Source organism: Apium graveolens, chromosome 5 (genome assembly GCF_009905375.1).
Source record: "Apium graveolens cultivar Ventura chromosome 5, ASM990537v1, whole genome shotgun sequence".
In the NCBI taxonomy this organism is placed as follows: Eukaryota; Viridiplantae; Streptophyta; class Magnoliopsida; order Apiales; family Apiaceae; genus Apium; species Apium graveolens.
The window spans coordinates 4,738,863-4,760,024 of NC_133651.1; the positions used below are offsets into that span (position 1 = coordinate 4,738,863).

At 34.6% G+C, this 21,162-nt stretch overlaps 1 protein-coding gene across 1 annotated transcript; it reads left to right on the forward strand.

Annotated features, from left to right (window-relative positions):
* Positions 1–18,759: 18,759 nt before the first annotated feature.
* On the forward strand, positions 18,760–20,542 carry LOC141662053 (uncharacterized). The gene has a single exon (XM_074469107.1). The coding sequence runs from the start codon at positions 18,937–18,939 to the stop codon at positions 20,116–20,118; it is 1,182 nt and encodes a 393-aa protein (XP_074325208.1). The 5' UTR covers positions 18,760–18,936; the 3' UTR covers positions 20,119–20,542.
* The last annotated feature ends 620 nt before the right edge of the window (positions 20,543–21,162 follow it).

Consider the following 21,162-nt stretch of genomic DNA (forward strand, 5'->3'; position numbering starts at 1 on the left):
TATACTTATCGAGATGTCAGTTCCCTATACAATAAACTGGATATCTCGATATGAACCTCAAGTACAAAATACAGATAAGTTAAATATTCAAGATTATCAATCAACAAACGATCTAATCACTTAAATTGAAAAGTCTACAAAAACAGCTTGAAGAGTGCAAGATCAAAAGCCAAGATTAACTGACAAAAGAAAGTCACAGATCTACACGATTCGCAAAGATTCACTAAGACAGAAATAAAAAGCTTTAGAGATAACTTAAAGTAGGGTTTAGTACATCTTATTGCATGTTGTGTAAACTTGTGTTTACTAATCTATAAAGTAAACATCTATAAAGTAAACATTGGTCCTTTGTTTTAGTTGTAACAAAAAGATATATTTTTTCTTGTAACTCTATCAAGATAGAAGCTGAGTTCTTTACTTACAAAGAACCCATGATTGTAGCAAGACATACTTAATTTTAATACAAAGTTAAGTGAGTTTTGAAAATACTGTGTTTATTGTGCATGCTTTGTTTATTCTGTTAAACACAATATCTCTACAAATTAGACAGCTTTGTTCACCATTCCAAATTATTGTAAAAAGAGTTGAAAATATCCAAAACACATTCACCCCCTCCTCTGTGTTGTATTCAATATCTAAGAAGTGGTATCAGAGCAAAATCTTAAGGCAGACTGATCAAGATCTTGGAAGAATGAATACACAAAAGATAAGCAGTATAAAGATACCAGCTTTTGATAAGACTAACTACACATTATGGAAGAAGAAGATGATATCGTTTCTAAGGATGGCCAACCCCTTGAACATCCAGATTATGAAGAATGGACCTTTTATTCCTATGGAAATGATTGAAGAGTCTACAGATGGAGACATGGTCATCCCAGCTTACCATGGTCCTAAAGATCCTTCAAAATACACATAAACTGAGAAAGAAAAAGTCTCTCTAGATAGTGGCCTGTAATTAATTCTGATAGAGTCACTTGCCAATGTCATGTACAATAATATTGTCAACTATGACATAGCTTAACAGATCTGGTAGAAAATAGAAATTTTGTGTGAAGGTACAGAGGAAGTTAGATCCAATCAAAGGAGAATACTGGTGTCTCAGCATGATGGTTTCATGACTAAACCAAAAGAGAGTATTACTGATGTGTTTGAAAGATTCAATAAGCTGATTAATGACTTGCAGCTTCATGACAAGTACTATGAAGCTGAGGAGGTTAACTTGAAATTTTTGCTCACCCTTCTAGACCATCTTGAACAGAAAATTTCAGCTATACGAGAATGAAGAGACTTGAGCAGACTGACATTGGAGGTTTTATATGGCATTTTAAAAACCTATAAACTGGAAATGATTCAAAGAAAATCTTTAAGAGCTGGTCAAGGGCACATTGTTGATGGTTCAGGTGCACTAGTTATTAATGATTGTAATTCATCTGATGATGAACAAGAAATCCAGACTCCAATTGTCTCAAGTGTTGAGCAAAAGAACAAGGAGCCACACAAGCAAGTCATTCCGGAACTTGAAGAAGATGAGTTTTATACCTTGGAAAAACTGGAGGAGTTGGATCGATCCATGGCTTACCTAGCAAGGAAATTCTCTAATATTAGAGTTGAGAAGCCAAAGTTCTTCAAGAACAAAGGACATACATTCAACAAGGACAACAGCTGAAAAGGAAAAGTTCAGTATAACTCTGGTGGCCTAAGTGGCTACAAAACTGGATTTGTTGATATATCAAAAATAAGATGCTTCAACTGTGATGAATTGGGCCACTTTGCCAGAGAATGTAGAAATCCAAATAAAGTTAAAAAGGACAAGGCATATTTGGAGTTGGAGGCTAAGTATGAAGCTATCTTGAGAAAATAGTCTGGAAAAAATTACATTACCGAAGGAAAAAGTTGGGATGATTCTGATAATGATGAAGATGAGGAGTTTGAAAATTATGCACCCATGGCCTTGGAGCAAGGAGAGTCATCCTCATAAAAAATAGAGTTACCAACTCTTTCTACTATTGATTTAAATGCTAGTCAATATAAGGAGATTGTTGAAAAGATGAGTGTAGAGATGTTTCACATACACATAAGCATGGTGGCAGCTACTAAGGAAGTGAGTAGGCTGTCAAAAGTAAATAGAAGCTTGAGATTGAGAAATAAATTCTGGAACTGCAGCTTGTTGAGCTTGAAACTGTCAAGCAAGAAAATGAATATCTAAAGAACAAGCTAAAGTGTGCTACTGAGATAAAAGTTGTGTTGAGGGAGAAGCTAGAGAAAAATGAGGTGAAACTAAAATCATTCAGAAATGCATCTCAGTTAGTTGGTCAGTACCACGAGAAGAACAAGCCGCGTGATAACATAGCTATTGGCTTGGATTATGATGCATTGAACAACAACAAGAAAGTTGAAGGTGACAAGGAAAAAGAACCTGTAAGTGAAGATGTCCCAGCTATGCTGAGAAAGGTTGGTTCACCACTGTTCAAAGCATGTGAAGTAAATTTCAGTGAATAGGAGTTGATCATAAAGCAAGAACTTGCTGATGAGGACAATGAAAAGAAATGCAAAGAAACTACTCCACCTTGTAAAACTGAGAAGAAGCCCATGGTGGATCAAACCCCCACGAAGCCAATCAAGGAGATTAAGACTGAGAATGCAGGAAAGAAAAAGAAAAACAGAAATGGGAAGATAGGATAAACAAGAGTAATAACTTGGCATTTGTTGCAGATGCTCCTAGGAAACAGTGTCAGAAATGTGGCTCTAGAAATCCTTTAACTCATCTTTGTAAAAAGGCTGTTAGTGAGCCAAAATTGGGAGCATGCAAATATAATGAAGCAAAGACTAAAGATCCCTACTCTTTCTGTGATAAGTTTGATTGCATTTCTTGCAACATGAAAGTGATGACAAGTTGCCACAAGTTGAGAGTAGACCTCAAAGAAGTCAACATTGGGTCTGCAGCTAAAAGGGAACATGCAAATCAATCAATGAACACTATTCTTTCTGAATCAACTCACTCTAATTCTGCAAATTTTGTTAACAAGAAGAAAGTACCCAACACTGCTTGGGTAGCCAAACACACTTAATTCTCATTGTGTGCAGAGCAAAATGAAGAAAGTCATATGGATCATAGATAGTGGATGCTCAAGACATATGGCAGGTGATAAGGCCCTGCTATCACAGTTTGAGGAGATGGCTGGCCAATTAGTGACTTTTGGAGACAACAACAAAGGTTTCACAATGGGATATGACAAATTAATTTCTGGAAATGTTGTCATTGAAATGTACACTGGTTGCTGGTTTGGAAGTGAATCTCCTAAGTGTCAGTCAATTCACAGAAAGAAGATTTAATGTTGTATTTGACAAAGGAGAATGCTTAATCATCACTCATCAGCAAAAAGACTAGTGAAGTTGCTCTGAAAAGGAGTAAGAAAGGGAAGCTTGTTTGTTGCAGATTTACACTCGGAAAATAAGAAATGAATTTGTTGCTTCTACACCAAGACATCTGTAGAGCAAAGCAATATGTGGCATAAAAAGCTCTCTCACTTGAATTACAAGGCAATCAATACCTTGGTGAAAAAGGAGTTAGTGAGAGACATGCCAAATCTGGAGTTTGCTCAAAATGAAGTTTGTGAGGCTTGTAAAAAAGGCAAAATGAAGAAGTCAAGTCACAAGAGTAAAACTGTAAATTTCATAAGTGTACCTTTGCAACTTATTCACATTGACTTATTTGGACCAGTTAATGTCTTGTCAATTTCAAGGAAGAAATATGCACTTGTGATGGTGGATGACTACTCAAGCTACACATGGGTAGAATTTATGCATTCTAAGGATGAGACTCCATACATCATAATTGAACACATCAAGAAGATTGAGAAGCAGGCTGAAGATCATAATAGTATGAAGAGATTGAGGAGTGACAATGGCACAAAATTCAGAAATACAACCTTAACTGAATTCTACAAAGACAATGGCATTGTTCAAAAATTCTCGGCTGCTAGAACACCTCAGCAAAATGGGGTAGTTGAGAGAAAGAATAGAACACTAGTAGAGGCTGCTAGAATAATTTTGCAGGATGCCAAATTGCCAACAAGTTTTTAGGAAAAAGCTGTCAATACTGCATGTTATACTCAAAACAGATATCTCATTAACAAGAATATTGGAAAATTACCCTACTCGATTTTATCTAAAAGAAAGCCTATTGTGAAGCATCTTCATGTGTTTGGAAGCAAATGTTATGTTTTGAAAGACAACTCTAAATATGTGGGAAAATTTGACTCTAAGGTTTTTCAAGCAATTTTTATGGGATATTCATTGGAGAGAACTGCCTAAAAGTCTATGTGCTTGAACAGAAGAAAATTATGGAAAGTACAGATGTGACTTTTGATGATAACAAGTTTTCATGCTTGGAATGTCTTGATGAAAATGAAGCTGAGGCCCTTAAATTTGAAAATCTCAATATTAATTGTGATTCTGAAGATGAAGCTGAAGTCAACACAAGCAATATAATGGATGAAGAGTCAACTGAACAAGTGAACCATGAGAATGGAAGCTCATCTCAAACATCTGAATTTGATAGCACAAAATCAGGGGGAGAAAGAGGAGAAAGTTATGCAAGTCATGTCAATAATGAAGAAGATGCAGAGAACTCAAGTCAACAAACTCAAACCAGGAAATGAGACAAGAGTCACATAATAGAAGCAATTATTGGTGATCCAAATGTTGGAGTGAGGACTAGAAGTGCAACTACAAATGAATGTCTACATGCATGCTTTCCGTCACAAGTTGAGCCTAAGAAAATTGAAGAAACCCTACCTGATCCTGATTGGATATCTGTTATACAAGAGGAGCTAAATCAGTTTAAAAGGAACAATGTTTGGAAGTTGGTTCTTGCACCAAATAACAAAAGTGTAATTGGAATAAAGTGGATGTTCAGGAACAAAATGGATGAAAATGGGATTGTGACAAGAAACAAAGCAAGGTTGGTTGCAAAAGGCTACTCACAAGAAGAAGGAATTGATTATGACGATACTTTTGCTCCAGTTGCAAGACTTGAAGCAATAAGAATCTTTCTTGCATTTGCTGCACATTCAAAATTTAAGGTGTATCAAATGGATGTAAAGGGTGCAATCTTAAATGGTGAGTTGGAAGAAGAAGTTTATGTGCAACAACTACCTGTCTTTTAAGATCCTGAATTTCCAGATTTTGTCTACCAACTTCTAAAGGCTCTCTATGGACTAAAGCAAGCACCTAGAGCATGGTATGACATACTGTCAGAATTTTTGATCAATATGGATTCACTAGAGGAACTATTGATAAGACTCTCTTCTACAAGCAACATGGTGATTGTATGATTCTATTTCAGATTTATGTGGATGATATCATTTTTGGCTCTACTAATAAAAAAATATGTCAAAGATTCTCAAAACTCATGCAAAGTGAATATGAAATGAGTATGATGGGAGAATTAAGTTACTTTCTTGGAATTCAAGTTAGTCAAAGAAGTGATGGAATGTTCATCAGCCAAACCAAGTATGTTAAAGATCTATTGAAGAAGTTTGGTATGGTTGATTGTTCACCTGCATCGACACACATGTCTACAATAACTAAGTTGGATGAAGATAAGAAAGGAAAAAGTGTAGACATTTCAGGTTACATAGGAATAATTGGATCTTTGTTATATTTGACTGTTAGTAGACCAGACATTATATTTGCAACATGTCTGTGCACAAGATTTCATGCCAATCCAAAAGAATCACATTTGATGGTTGTGAAGAGAATTTTCAGATACCTAAAGGGGACTCCAAACTTGGGGTTATGGTATCCTAAGGTAACATGTCTTGAAGTTGTTGGATATACGGATGCAAATTTTGCTGGATGTAGGGTTGACAGAAAGAGCACTAGTGGAAGCTGTCAATTTCTTGGACAAAGACTTGTATCTTGGTATAGCAAGAAACAATAATTTGTGTCAACTTCCACAACTGAGGCTGAATACATAGTTGCTGGAAGTTGTTGTGCTCAAGTGCTTTGGATTAGAAATCAGATAATGGATTATGGTCTAGTGTTACACAAAATTCCAATTATGTGTGACAATACTAGTACATATCTATTGTTGCTAATCCAGTAAATCATTTTAGGACAAAGCACATAGATGTAATGTACCATTTTATTAGAGAACATGCTGCAAATGGTACCATTGAGCTAATTTTTGTTCCAACAGAAAAATAATTAGATGACATTTTTACTAAACCTTTGGATGAAGCTACTTTCATTAGATTTGTAGGTAAAATTGGTATGCTAAATTATTCATCCTAAAGGCAAGAACTCAACTAATATTTTGCAGCAGATTAATTTCTGATAAGTCAAAATTCATTTGATTTATTAGAAATTAATTGAAATATGAATTATAAATATTTCAGATTTCTCTGCACATTTATTTTTCATTTTACTTTTGATAACTTAGAATTTTTTAAATTCTAAGTAAATGTCTCTTTGATTAATTCATATCTTCAATATATGAAGTTAATAAAAAACAGACCTGAAAAGCAGCAAAAGTACATAGAGACTGAGTTCTCGATAAATCATTTTGAGACTTCTCGGTAGAGTTCTCGATAAATCTTTGTTAGACTTCTCGTGGACACCTCGATAAGTTATTATGACTTCTCGATAAGTATTGTAGAGATTCGAGTGAATTATTTTGAGTTCTCTACAAGTACAATTTAAACTTATCTTTAACTCAGACTGAAATAATTTTATTTAATAAATTATTTTCAGTATGATACTTTTGAAATAAATTCGTTCTAATTTTATATTGATTTAATCAATAAAAATTTGGAATATTTCAGTCCATTCTGGACAAACTTGGTATTTATTTGACATCTCGATAAGTTATTTTCTAGTTCTCGATAAGAGTCAGGAAAATGACATATTAATATGTATCTATTCTCTCAATATGACTTCTCGATAAGCAAATTTAAAACATTTATTTTGAGTTCTCAACAAGTCATTTACCTTTTACTATAAATACCCAGACATCTCGGCATACACCTCTTTACGCCTTCGAGATCTCTAAGTGACCTAATTTTTCCAAATTTAAACCGTTTCCTCTCATTTCAAGCTCTTTCTCTCTAATTTTTCTTACACACTCCAATTCAAATTATTCCAATGGCATCAAACACAGTTACACCTTTCATCCCAAATGAGGGCACCAATTATCTTGCTTTTACCAATGCAAATCAAGCTCCTGACAGTTTCAAGAGCTTTGTGAAATTTCTTTCTGAAACTTACTTTGCAGGTGCTCTAACTACAAATCCAGTACTGTACTTGAATGTTCTAAGGGATTTCTGGAACATGGATGTGATAAGAACAGTGGTGCATGAGAACCAAGTTATGTCCATGATGGTTAATTGTTCCATTCAAGGCCAACAGGTGGAATTTTCTGAAGATGATATCAATGTGGCTTTGGGCATCGCAACTGACAATTTGGTGGAGGTTCCAACACAAGATGAGCTAGATGAGTTCATGGACTTCATCAACTACAGTGAAAGAATCAACATGGCCATCCTGACCAAGAAGTACCTAAGGAGGGAATGGTATTTCTTGTTTGATTCTATTGTGAGGGCATTCACCTATAGAAAGAAATGATATGAGAATATTTCAAGTGTTGTTCAGAAGCTGGTGTTTTCTATGGCTCACAACAGACACCTCAATGTAGGACATCTGATAATGGAGGAGCTCAACACCAGGCTCATAATGCCTTTGACATCAAGAGGTAAAGAAATTTTTCTTCCTAGATTTATAATGTCTGCTTTAAATCATAAAGTGCATGACATTCATATGCTTAATGGTATAGATAGAATAGGCAATTGTAAACAAGTGTCTAAAGTTCTATTTGGTTCACTCGTTATAAAGAACAAGGTACCTGTAAGTCTTAGAATCACTCCATTTGTGTTGAAGAGATTCAAGACTTACCCTTACCTAATGCCTGACATGAGGTCTACAGTCACAACTAGTTCAGTAATGGCTCATGTACATGTGGAAGAACAAACACAGGGACACCAACAGGGGTCTTCCCAAGCTGAGACCCTTTCTTCTTTACCAGTAGAAGCTAGGAAACTAACCACTTCATCCTCTCAAAAGGGTGAAATGAGTAAAAAGAAGAGAAAAAAGACACCTTTGACTATGATAAATGAGAGTGGTGAGGATCAAATAGAACTAGAGTCAACCTTGGTCATAAATGAGAGTGGTGAGGATCAAATAGAACTAGAGTCAACCTTGGTCAAGAAACCAAAGAATGCTAAGCAAACTGAGTTGACCACTCAAGCTACCTCTGCATACTCTCAAAAGCATTTAGTTGCAAAAGAGGGCATAAAACAGACTCTAGAGGCATCCTCTCAACATGGTGTCTCTATTGAACAAAGCATGCACCCTAATAAACTTTGTAAAGAGTCTGCACCAACAGTTGAACAAATTCAAGTGTATGAAAGGAGGAATAAGGATGGCACACACACATAAAGCACATCTTTTGAAGCTCCCTCTTCTACCCAGGGGGAGCTGCCAACACTCAACTCTGAAATTCAAAATCTAATTTTTAAAATTTCTTCTTTATTCAATCAAACACTTGAATATAATTCTCAAGTGTTGCCAGCATCATGTGACATGGTTAAAGAGACTGTTCTCACCACCCAGGACCCAAATTTAGTTGGTGAGAGGCTACATGCTGGGATAGATCTTGATGACACCAACACAACCACGGGGGTTTCATCAGTTTTTACTGAAGACCCTGTGGTGGTTTCAAATGCCCTTTATGTGCAAATCAACCTTCACGGGTTGTAAGGTTTGAGGGTAGTACTCCTGAGGGGGAGCTATCTAAATCCTCTCCAATTCAATTGGAGGTTCCTCTTGAAGGAACAACTACACTCAAAACCCTAGCTAAAATTGCACTCACAATTGAAGCTATGAGTTCAATTGTCAATGATCCTGCTATGGGGGAGGCAAGTATATCACATTCAAGTGACAGTGCTTTGAAATAAGTACAAGGGTTTGAGGTCATGGTACATGACAGTAACCTGGTCAAATCCCCTCCAATTCTAATGGAGGTTCCCACCACAAGTGGAGGACAACACACTGTCATAACCACAATTTAACCTGTGAGTCAAACTGTGGCACCTGTCACAGGTGGTTCTATTGATTCTCTACCATCCACCTCAAATCCAACTGACCAACCATCTACCTTTAACCCTACTCAACCACAACCTCATTTGATTTCTCAATGGCTGCAGGAAGCAGAAGCTCAACCAACAACAATGAATGATCTATTGGTTAATCAACTGTCTGGACTTGTCCAAATTTCTCAACAGCTTCTTACATCGGATATGACTAATTAAGATTATCAATATATCATTTTTTCCTATTAGACAGATGTTCAAGAAAAGCAAACAAAGATTATAAATGAAGCTGAACAGGATGGCAACAGTGATTCCTGGTTGGATAAAAACTTCCATCTTGAGATGAATGAGGTTTTGGCCAGATTTAGAGAAGAGTACATCATCATTCTTGGGAGCGATGCCAAAATTCTAAGTCTAAAAGAAGTTTATGATGCAATCACAGATGTCTATAAAGCTCAACTTAAATCCTTTCACCTTATTGGTAAAGCTCCAAAACTGACTCTGATTGATCATCAAGACAAGACCAGGAAACTGGTCAAGGACAAGCTAGATGAGATCATCCTTTCTCAGGTGGAAATCAAGCAAAAATTCTCTAGATATACAGATCAAATGGCCAAGTTTGATTTCTCATCTGTTGACAAGAGCATCAAGAATCTGAGGGAATCTTTCATAGCCTTCCATGAAGTTGTCCAGCAGCAAATCACTAGTAATAATGACATCAGGGTCAAACTGGATCAAATCCATCAGGCTAGATATGAACCATCTATTCTTTTGATGGAAGGAATTAGGGAAGCTGTACAAGCTACATTTGGCACTTCTCTATCCTTGACATCTCAACAACCACTGTCAACATCCACCAACTTGCAAATTCAAGCTCTCCAATCTCAAGTGTCCATTTTGCACTCAACAAATGAGTCATTGACAACTTAAGTATCACAACTAACAACTATGATCCAAAGTCAACAGGCTGATATCCAAACCTTGGTAGACTCCCATAAGCATCTACAAATGCAAAATTCAGTCTCATTGGGAGTTATCATGGGTGCACTCAACATTCCATTGCCTGCACTTCCAAAAACTGTTAGACATGAAATCCCTTCACCTCACATCTTGCATGCTGACAAGACTAAGGGGAGATTAAGGCTAGATTATTAAGATCATTTGTCCAAGAAACTGTTCAAGCTGCTCAAAACCAAGCTGTTCAAGCTGTTCAAAAAGGCAAATCCAAAGAAGTTGATGTTGGAATGTAGAGGCTTATAAAAGCAGCCGAGGGACCTAGTCTGAGGAAGGAATTTGATGATTTGCTAAAGGCTCTCAGGGCTTCTCTCAACAACAACTTCATCGCCTACAAGAGGGCTTTGGACAAGACTATAAATTTTATAAGGGTAATTTTGATAACCAAGGATAACTTTCAGGAAAGAAGAATTGTGGTCAACATCAATGACTCAAGTGTGGATAGATGTATGCAGGTGTCCCTTAATTTTCTCACATCAAGAAGGGCATCTGAGTTGGACATATTTATCGACAAAGTCAACAGAGTGATTAATGATGTCACTCTCTTGCTTAAGGAACTACAAAAAGCTCAAGATACTGCTTTTCCAGAAGCATATCTCCAGCCAAGCAATGGAGTGACATACATCTTTCCATCCACCAAAAAACTCAAAAACTTTCATGTTCCTAGACATTGTGTCATGGCACACAAAAAGCACATAATGTCTTTGGAAACTGAGTTGAAGACTAAAAAGAACAAGACTTATGAAGATGAGGAGATGATTAATATTTTGGGGAGATATCTGAGAAATCCTGAATCCAATTTGCCCAAAACACAAATCAATAAGGATGATTTGGATGATGATGAGTAGGAGAAAGATGATCAAAAATCTTCTGGCTCAAATCCAAGTCAATACGCTAAGGCAACTGACAGCAAAGAAGAAGACAAGAAAAAAGATGCTTGTGATGAGAGAAGAAAGAAGAAGAAGAAGGAAGATGGTGCAGGAACCAAGAAAAATATCCAATCAATCCATATATAACATGCTCAAGCCACTAAACCTACAAGCTCAAACATTCAACTATCTTTGACCTCAAAGCCTAAGCTTCTGTAGAAACAAACTGCAAACACCCTACTCAAAATACAAATCACTTCTAGCCAAACCACTCTGAAGAAAATATTAAACCTACCTTCATTTAAGCCACTAATCAAAACTCATTACAAGTCTGTTGGGATAAAACCAAAGAAACTACAGGTTTAAGAAATGACTATCTGGAATTGCTTTGATCAGACTGATTTTCTACCATTAAACTGGTGCATTACAGATGATGACTACTTTCAACAATTAGCTGAAGAAATTGTAACATCCCGATATTTATAATTATTTTTAGTTGGATTATTTGATTTAATTATTTATTAATGTCAATGTGTTGTAATTAAATTAGTTTGTGTAAGTTTATTTTTATATTTATAATCGGAATATTATTTTAAGAGTATTAGTTTTAAAAAAAATAGTAAGGCTTTATTAAAAAAGAGTGAGGGTTTTAATAAAAAAAAGGAGAAAGAAGGAAGAGAAGAGTTAGGGTTTGCTAAAAAAGGGTTTGCGTTACTTTGATCGGAGAAGAGAGGGAGAGAGAAAGAGAAAATAGATGGAGATTGAGATGAACATCAAGAACTTTTTGGAGGGTTTTGAATTTGGAGTTTGTAGAATTGGGGTTCTTGTGATTTGTGGTTCTGAAATCGTTATTAGAATTCTCGGTTACTCAGATCTCGAGGTACGGATATCTTTCTTGTATTCTTTCTTTTCGTATTCGAATTCGTGTATGTATATTGCATATTCTGAATCTTGTTAAATTCGCATCCGATTCGTTGTTCATCGTATGATTGTGATTTTATTCTCGTTGGAAAGCTAATTTGATTATCTTCGTTTTTCGTTCTTTGTATTTTCTGAAATTCTGCTTGTAAATATGTCAAAATCTGTTGTTTGTGTAATCTATTGCTGAAATTTCTGTTTGTTCGGCCTAACTTCATAAATTTATTATAAATTGAATATTTGTTCAAATATTATTAGTAATACCATTCTGGAAAACTCTTTTCGATATCTACAATTTGTGTTTATATTCTGCTGCTAAATTCTGTGATTTTGATATCTTAAACATCAAAATACTACTGTAATCAGGGGCTGATTCTGTTCTGCAGTCCGCATTTATTTGTTTTCTGAATTCGTTACTTGTTCGTTTTTGACGAGCCTTACCATTCTAGAAAGGTCTCGGAATTTACTACGACTTTCGTGTTTCGTACGTTTTCATTTGACTTCATCTTCATGCAGTAGTTTGACATTCTTTGAAACTGATCAGATTTGAGCTTATCAATAATTAGTGGTTTGTTATGTTATTTTGTTTCGTGATGTTGGGTTATAGTTTTTTGAGATTATTTGATAAATCTATATATGATTTTGGAGATGTAAGATATTTGAGTGTGTGATCTTTGAGTATTTATTTTGAGTTATTTATGTTATTTGTATGACTTGGGAGTTTGTAAGACATCCGTCGTGAGTGGATAATCTCGTGCTTGGCACCTCCTATGCGGTGTACTTAAATTGTATGGGCGTGTCGCCGAAGTTGTAGGATACGTATAGCCATGGTTAGTATGTGTATGATTTGGCCTTTTGGGTAGCACGTGCTAATTGTCGTGGAAGCCCCTGTAAGATATTGGGTAACATTTGCTTTGCTGTGCAAGCCCCTGTAAGTTTTGATGACTACATATTTCTGGATTACCGAAAATGTAGGACATCGTGTAAGTGTAAGATTATCTCCCATGTTCGTATGTAAGCTATTATGTGTATTATTTTGTAAGTGTGAGAATATGTGTAAGAGTATGTGTAAGGGTATGATTTCATTTTATCATTATTCTTTCGATTATATTATTTGTGATTATTATGTAAAATTGATAAGGATATGTGTAAGAGTATGATAAGTTTTGGGTGGTAAGCATTTAGTTTTATTTTGTGAGTTGATTATTTATTTTTTTATATTATCTCATTCACTATTATTATTATTGTGCTTCATTCAGATATTCAATTGTGTTCTTAGCCTCGTCATCTTTTAATCTTTGTTCAGTTTTGCTTTATCTTATATCCGTATATGAGCCTTTCGCTCACTGCCGGTCCTTTGTTCTCTTTGTATTCCTCCGACGGGTATTCTTACTTAGGCGGGCTACTTATGGGAAGGGTGTGAGTTATGAAACTTTGAGTAGCTTGGTCTTTCTTAGATTTCTCTGAGAGTTTGTTGGCATGGTTGTAATTTAGTTGTATTTTAATTCAAGAATTGTAAATTTATTATATTTTTGAGAAGTTGTAAAGTTTTATCGGATTTTAATGGAGTTTGGATTTAAATAAGTATTATCTTGAGAAATTTTATTAGTTGGGTTGTTAAAGAAATAGTCAGAGTCTGGGTTGTACCTTTACTCTACTTGGCAGTAACTTAATGGATACAATTTCAACCACGGAATTCAAAAGAGTGATTATCTTGATGAAGGATAAGGACACAATTACAAGGGCTTGGAAGGCTGTGTTGTTTGTATGAGTGAGAGAAAGGGATGAAAGAAATACAAAAGCAAAGGCTGAAAAGGAAGAAAAAGATAGAAAGTATGCAGAAGAAATTGCAATGTTTGAACAAAGATCAAGAGGTAAAGGGGATGAGTAGAATTTCAAAGGATGGACATTTTTTGAATATTAAGATTGACAGTTACTCAAGATTCAGAGTTAATTACCCCAATGGACACAAACTGGATGATTGTCTCAAACTGGTAGAAGCCTTGAGAGGGACTCAAATTATTGAAGAGTTCAATGTACTTATAAATCTGAAAGATCTCATCAGGAAGAAACCATGATACGAGGATTTCACCTAGTTTTTGTTCTGTTGAACCAATGTAATTACTCATTATATAAATGTTGAAAATTATCAAATATGTCAATATTTGTACATTTTATTGTCTCATTGTAACTTGGGGTTAGTCTTGTTACCAGGCATGGATTTGTGATAAGCAGTCTTCTCACAAATTAGGAGAGATTGTTGTGCAAGACATGCATGTACTATAACAAGACTAAGTCATATTGACAACCCTAAGATTCAGTTGTATGATAGTCTAAATATGTATTTTTGTATTGTATTACTTGAGTCTGTAAAAATGTTAAAGATCAGACTGAAGTATTTTTCTATAAACAGTCTCAAGCCTGAGAATAAACTCTGAAAGAAGATCAACAAGATCATGCATCAGATGAAAGGTAAAGAAGCTTGTAGTTGAATAAATCTGTTTTAGGAAAAATGTTTTAAGTCAAGATATATACAAGTCACAGATCAAGTCATATTGAGAAGTCATACGAGAACTCCAGAATGACCTATCGAAAAGTCCAAAATGGCTTATATGATATGAAGATTGGAGATATCGACAAGTCAATTTCTCATTAGAGATCTCAGAGATATCGACAAGTCAAAATGCATATAGAGATCTCAGAGATATCAACAAGTTATTTCTACATGCAGAGACTTGGAGACCTCGACAAACCAAGGTCACTTATAGAGAACTCAGATATCTCGACAAGTCAAGTTTACTGATAGAGAACTCAGAGACCTCGACAAGCCAAAGTTACTTATAGAGAACTCAGAGACCTCGACAAGTCAAAACACTTATAGAGAACTAAGAGATCTCGATAAGCCATTATAGTTATCGAGATGTCAGTTCTCTATACAACAAACTGTAGATCTCGATATGAACCTCAAGTAAAGAATGCAGACAAATTAAATATTCAAGATTATCAATCAACAAACGATCCAATCACTTAGATTGACAAGTACACAAAAGCAACTTGAAAAGTGCAAGATCAGAGGCCAAGATTAACTGACAAAGGAAAATCACAGACCTACACGATTCGCAAAGATTCACTAAGCCATAAATGAAAAGTTTTAGAGATAACTTAAAGTAGGGTTTAGTACATCTTATTGCATGTTGTGTAAACTTGTGTTTATTAATCTATATAGTAAACACGTGTCCTTTTGTTTTAGTTGTAACCAAACGATCTAGTTTTTCTTATAACGCTCTCAAGATAGAAGATGGGTTCTTTACTTACAAAGAACTCAGGATTGTAACAAGACATACTTAATTTTAATATAAAGTTAAGTGAGTTTTGAAAATACCGTGTTTATTGTGCATGCTTAGTTTATTCTGTTAAACACGATATCTCTGCAAATTAGACAGTTTTGTTCACCATTCCTAATAGTTGTAAAAGGAGTTGAAAATATCCAAAACACATTCACCCCCTCTATGTTGTATTCAATATCTAACATTGTTTAAGCCACTGAAACCCGTCCAACACAACCTAAATCGACGTACAATGGATAATGTTGTGTTACCAATTTATTTTTGGCGGGCTGAGTTTAAAATTTTCATACCGATTTAATTAAATCGGTTGCAAAAATGCTTAAAACTCGGTCAACATGATCCATAAACACCTCGACTCTCGAGTTTAGGTTAATGTTGAAGAGAAATTAACGAAAAAAATATAAGATATTTTGGTTATTATTTTAAAAATTACGTGAAAGAATATTTTCAAATCCTTCTATATTTGAGAAGAATTTTTGGGAGAAATTGAAGAGAATTTTCTCTCCAAAACATTCTCGGGTCAAAAAACTCAGGAGCCATTTCAAAAATAAATAAATTATATTTTTCTTTCTATTATTTTCTCTCATATCCAAAATCTGGATGTTTTATATTTTTACCGTAAGATAATTTATTTAAATTTTGAAAATGAGTGATAAAATGTATTATTTTTTTTTTTATAAAATCTTTCTACCCATTAAAAATTGATGTAATTCAACCCAATTCAAATCAATATACGACGGATAAGGTTGGATTACGAATTTATATTTTACGGATTATATTGCTTTTTTTCAAATCTACTTAATAGTGCCGGATTATAAAAATATCTCAAATTTAGCCAGCCCGCCGCACGAGAACTCATTTATTTAAAATACCTTACAATTTAGCCGAGTACATCACTATAAACCGAAACCGAAGCGATATACACCGATCCGGAGTTTTTAAAACCGAAACCGATCCGATGGATCGGTTGCAGTTGCGATTTATAATTTTAAAAACCGAAAACTTCCGGTTCCGGTTCCGATTTTATCTAAACCGGCTCTAATCCACCACGTCAATCCAATGATTATATATAAACTGATAATCGCAATCTTGTAGAAGAAGAAAGATTTTTTTAAAAATAAATTGTATAAATTTCAAGGTAACTTCAGCATGGTGTTTTTTGGGAGAAAAGTCAAGTCATTGATTCTTTTTTATTTCAAGATCTCCTAGTTGGGACTGAAGTGGAAGAAATAATAATCTTTCATGAAAATGTTTGACATTACATATGCGCATTTGTCTGAGTTTTCACGTGCCAAGTAACCGTTTGCTTTGTGCCTGGAGAAGTAGTTTAATAAATCTAGCTAGTCAGGTTGAGGTTTGAATCTCAATTAAATTTAGAAGAATCTTCTCATGTCTGTATAACATGCATCTGTTTACGATACATACACAAAACAACCCCCATCCCAGAGATATGAGGAACACATAAATGACGAGCATGGGTCAGACTCCTTTGATTTTACGGTATATAAAAACAAAAAAATATTAGTATTACCTGATAAAAAAGGGTTTTGTTTGAGATTACGGTTGAAAACTGCTGTACTTTGTGAAAATGATGTTAGAAAAATTAGATAAGTGTTTGGTAATTTTTTTTTTAATTTATGTATATTTTGAGAGATAATATATAAAATAATATTTTTGAGAAAATTTGATGGTGAAATTTATAGTTAATTCCCGCAAAAACTTAAAACAGCTTTTTCAAAAAGAATGTCCCAATACTTTTTGCTAACAACAGCTTTTAGACCAAAAATGTTTTCGTAGACAGTAGTTTTTAAAATTTATCAAACAACTTTTGAAATTTATCAAACACTTTTCTAATAGTTTTTTAACAAAAAATTGTTGTATAACAAACAGAATATAATTATGAATAACGAAAATTGAGATCTTAAATGCATTTGTAAATCTATTTGAATAAAAAAAATCCATAACACAGAATCTGTTCTGATTTAGAACCGGTTACGTGTAGATTGAAATAAGGATGCAAGCAATTTAAGTTTCTGATATACTGCACAGTTGTAAATAATGAAACAGTTTCCTCCACGTGAGCATATAATAAACACAAATTTTTATTATTTTGACTTGTTTTAATTCACTAACACTTATTAATGATAATAAATCCTTGTATTTACCACAAATATGACAATCAAAATAATTCAAATTTATAAATTTTATTAGTTGACAGTTACCGGTACCGTATGCCCATGAACACAAACGAGATAAACGCTTAATGAAATGGTAGGTTGAGGTGGAAGGATGAGATTCATTATGAATGACGGTTAGACACGGCTAGATGCTGTGCTTGCTGCTGTTGTGTTGCTAACGTTAACTCATTTCCCGGTTCTCCGTGCCCTTGTTAATTTAATTTCATGTCCCTCTCTCCACACTTTCACCTCCCCCAACCTATTTTTCTTAATAAAATATTAAGTTAATCTCATTTTGGGTGGTGGATAGGATCATAAACTTTAATTATATATAGTATACATTGTTCATTTTTTTTATACCCTCACAAATTATAATGACCATTCCTGACCGATTTTCAATCAATTTAAATGTTAATTAACAGTTGACTAGGGATAAAATTGAAAAATTACATATAACATATTTAAATAATATATTAAAAGATTAAAAATTTTGCAAAATAAAAAAGTATGGTTAAAGTTCATAGTGTGGGTATTAATTAAAAAAATGTCGTTTGAGTTTAACTTTTAAAAATAACAAAACTAAATAGAAAAGATAAAATGTTATTTTTAAAAGAAATAAGGCATAAATCAGTTTAACTCTTAATTTAATTTAAGAAAAAATAATTATAATTTTATTATTTATTTTGTATTTTCTATATTTTTTAATATATTAATTTTTTATGTAATATTTCTATTTACGGCCAAAAATTGACGAAATAGTGATTCAATCACGGGCTAAAGGATGGTTCTCGTAAGAGTATCTATATTATTATATTAAAAAACATTAGCATCTCGGAAATAATTGTTATAACCAAATAAAATAAGTAAATGAAAAAATTAAAAAAAATGTCCAGAGAGAATAATACTCGTTATTTAAACCAACATGAATTTTTCAGCAAGTTCAAATAAAATGAAGGAATAAATAAAATATTCATGGATGCAACCAAACAAGCACTAACATGTTCTTAGAAATAGTTGCTACAGTTATTTTCTGAGTTTTTATAAAATCAGATGGAAATAAAAATACGTACATATTAATTTGCTACAGTTTTTTCCGACTTTTTTTTTTGTAAAATTCGATGGAAATAAAAATACGTACTACAGTATTAATTTGGTTGCATGCTTCTCAGTTCTCTGTAATAGTTTAATTTAATTTAATCTGGGAAAAATCTATTTATAAATATGAAATATGGTCCCCACAATCCACCACCAGCTATAAGTAGCCCAGTTTTCCACACAAAATCTAGAAATCTTCCCATTTCACTATACCATACTTTCCCTTTTCTCACTCCATTCCTTAAATTATCTCTCTCTCTCTCGCACTCTCTCTCTCGTATACATAAAAATACATAGCTTCACAAGTTCTCTCTCAAAACTCAAACACAACACATACATTCACCTGCACACATACATTACAACAATGGTGGACGTGGACCGGAGAATGGGCGGTCTAAACCCAGCCCACCTCGCCGGTCTGCGACGGCTCTCAGCACGAGCCGCCGCATCAACGCCCTCCACGCCGCAACCTCCACGTAACAGCCTCCTCTCATTCAACTCCCTAGCTGATAAAGTCATCAACCATTTAAAAAACTCGGGTACACAAGTTCAACCCGGACTATCCGAACCCGAATTCGCCAAAGCCGAAGCTGAGTTCAGCTTCGCTTTCCCACCGGACCTCAAAGCAATACTAGCAGCTGGCCTGCCTATTGGACCCGGCTTCCCTGACTGGCGCTCGTCCGGCTCGGCTCGGCTCCAGCTCCGCGCTTCACTCAGTTTACCGATTGCTGCTATTTCTTTTCATATTGCTAGAAATGCATTATGGTCCAAATCATGGGGTTTGAGACCTGCTGACCCGGAAATTGCTCTGAAGATTGCCAGAAATGAGTTGAAACGAGCTCCGTTCTTGATACCCGTTTTTAGTCGGTGCTACATTCCTTGTAACCCGACTTTAGCGGGTAACCCGGTTTTTTTTATTGACGAGAATCAGATCTTTTGTTGCGGGTTCGATTTATCTGATTTTTTTGATCGTGAGTCGTCTTTGTTTCGGGGATCCGACCCGGTTGGAGTATCCAAACAAAGATCCGAGAGTGGGAAGTCCGCAAGTACTTTGAATAATTATTCACGGCGGAGTTTAGATGCGGTGACTGGTGGGAGAACGCCGAGATGGGTTGAGTTTTGGTCGGACGCCGCCGTGGACCGCCGTCGGAGAAATTCGAATACCTCGTCGCCGGACCGGTATTTTGAAATACCCCGATTAGGGGTACCCGAATGGGTAAATGAGTATATTGATCGGGTCGGGTCGGTTTTGAAACAAGGCGGGTGGGCCGAGTCGGATGTGGATGAAATAAAAAATGTATCTGCTTCGGGTTTTTTGGAAGGCGAGATGATGTGTTTGGACAATCAAGGATTATTAGATGCTTTGCTTTTGAAAACGGGTCGGTTTTCGGATTCTTTACAAAAAGCCGGGTGGAGCTCCGAGGAAGTTTCGGATGTATTCGGGTTCGATTTTCGGATCGTGAAGGAGAAAAAACAGGGCAAGAAGCTGTCACCCGAGTTGGTAGAAAGAATCGGAAAGTTAGCTGAAACGACATCGTTTAAATAATAAAAAAAAAATAGTTTATATAAAAAGATGAGTTATAGGAGCGTAATTAAAGAAATAAATATGATTGAGTTCAATAATCTAAATTGTACTATTAGGATTTGAATATTTTGAAGTGGTAACAGCTATACTAGTTGAATAATTAACGTTTGGAAGGAGGGCACAGATATCCAGGTCACGGCTGCACGTGTGTTCTCTTTTAGTTTCAAATTTTGAGCAGAGGTTTAGTACTTGGATTAGTTATAATTGTTCAGTGAGTGACAATTTGATTGTATGTCATTTGCATAATATGTACAAACTTCATCTTGCTGTTGAACTTTCAAATACTTGCATCAAATATTCTTTTGTTATTGCAATTTGCAAGTGCCATGCAAGTTTTGTAAAATTATTTTGCATGAATGTATTTGGGTGACCCTGAGTCGAACATGAGTGTTCCCGTTAGCATGGATATGTTAACATGAGCTTTGATCGTGTTGAGAAACCGTTTTAACTAAAATTTTAAGATGATAGAGAAAAGTCATTACCTAAATTTTATAATATTAATATTCTAACAATCCTGTAACTTTCATCATAGTATGTTTCATACTCTTTTTATTCTATTCATTTCTCTACACTTTTGTTTATGTGATGTTCCTCTCAATTTCAAAAATAGTAAATTTTTATAATATACAAATCAATTATATCCACTTATATTCACTAATTTATTCCACTAAACTCATTATATATACTAGCCTATAACCCGTGCGATACACGGATTATTTTTAGTATTCGATAGTTTTTAATAATATAATTTCCAATAGTTGAAAAATAAATTGAAGAATATAATAAATTATAACAATATATGTTTTATAATAATTTGAGACTTGACTGAAAATAAATAATATAATATAATATATTGTTTAAAAAAGAATATAAAAGTTTAAATATAATAAGCTGTTGACGGGGTTCGAACCTTGAATACATGAGAGCAGTTTAAATATTAATATAATAATATTTTATTATTATATCCAATGATTCTCATTTTTCCGACTTTAGATCTGACGGTTC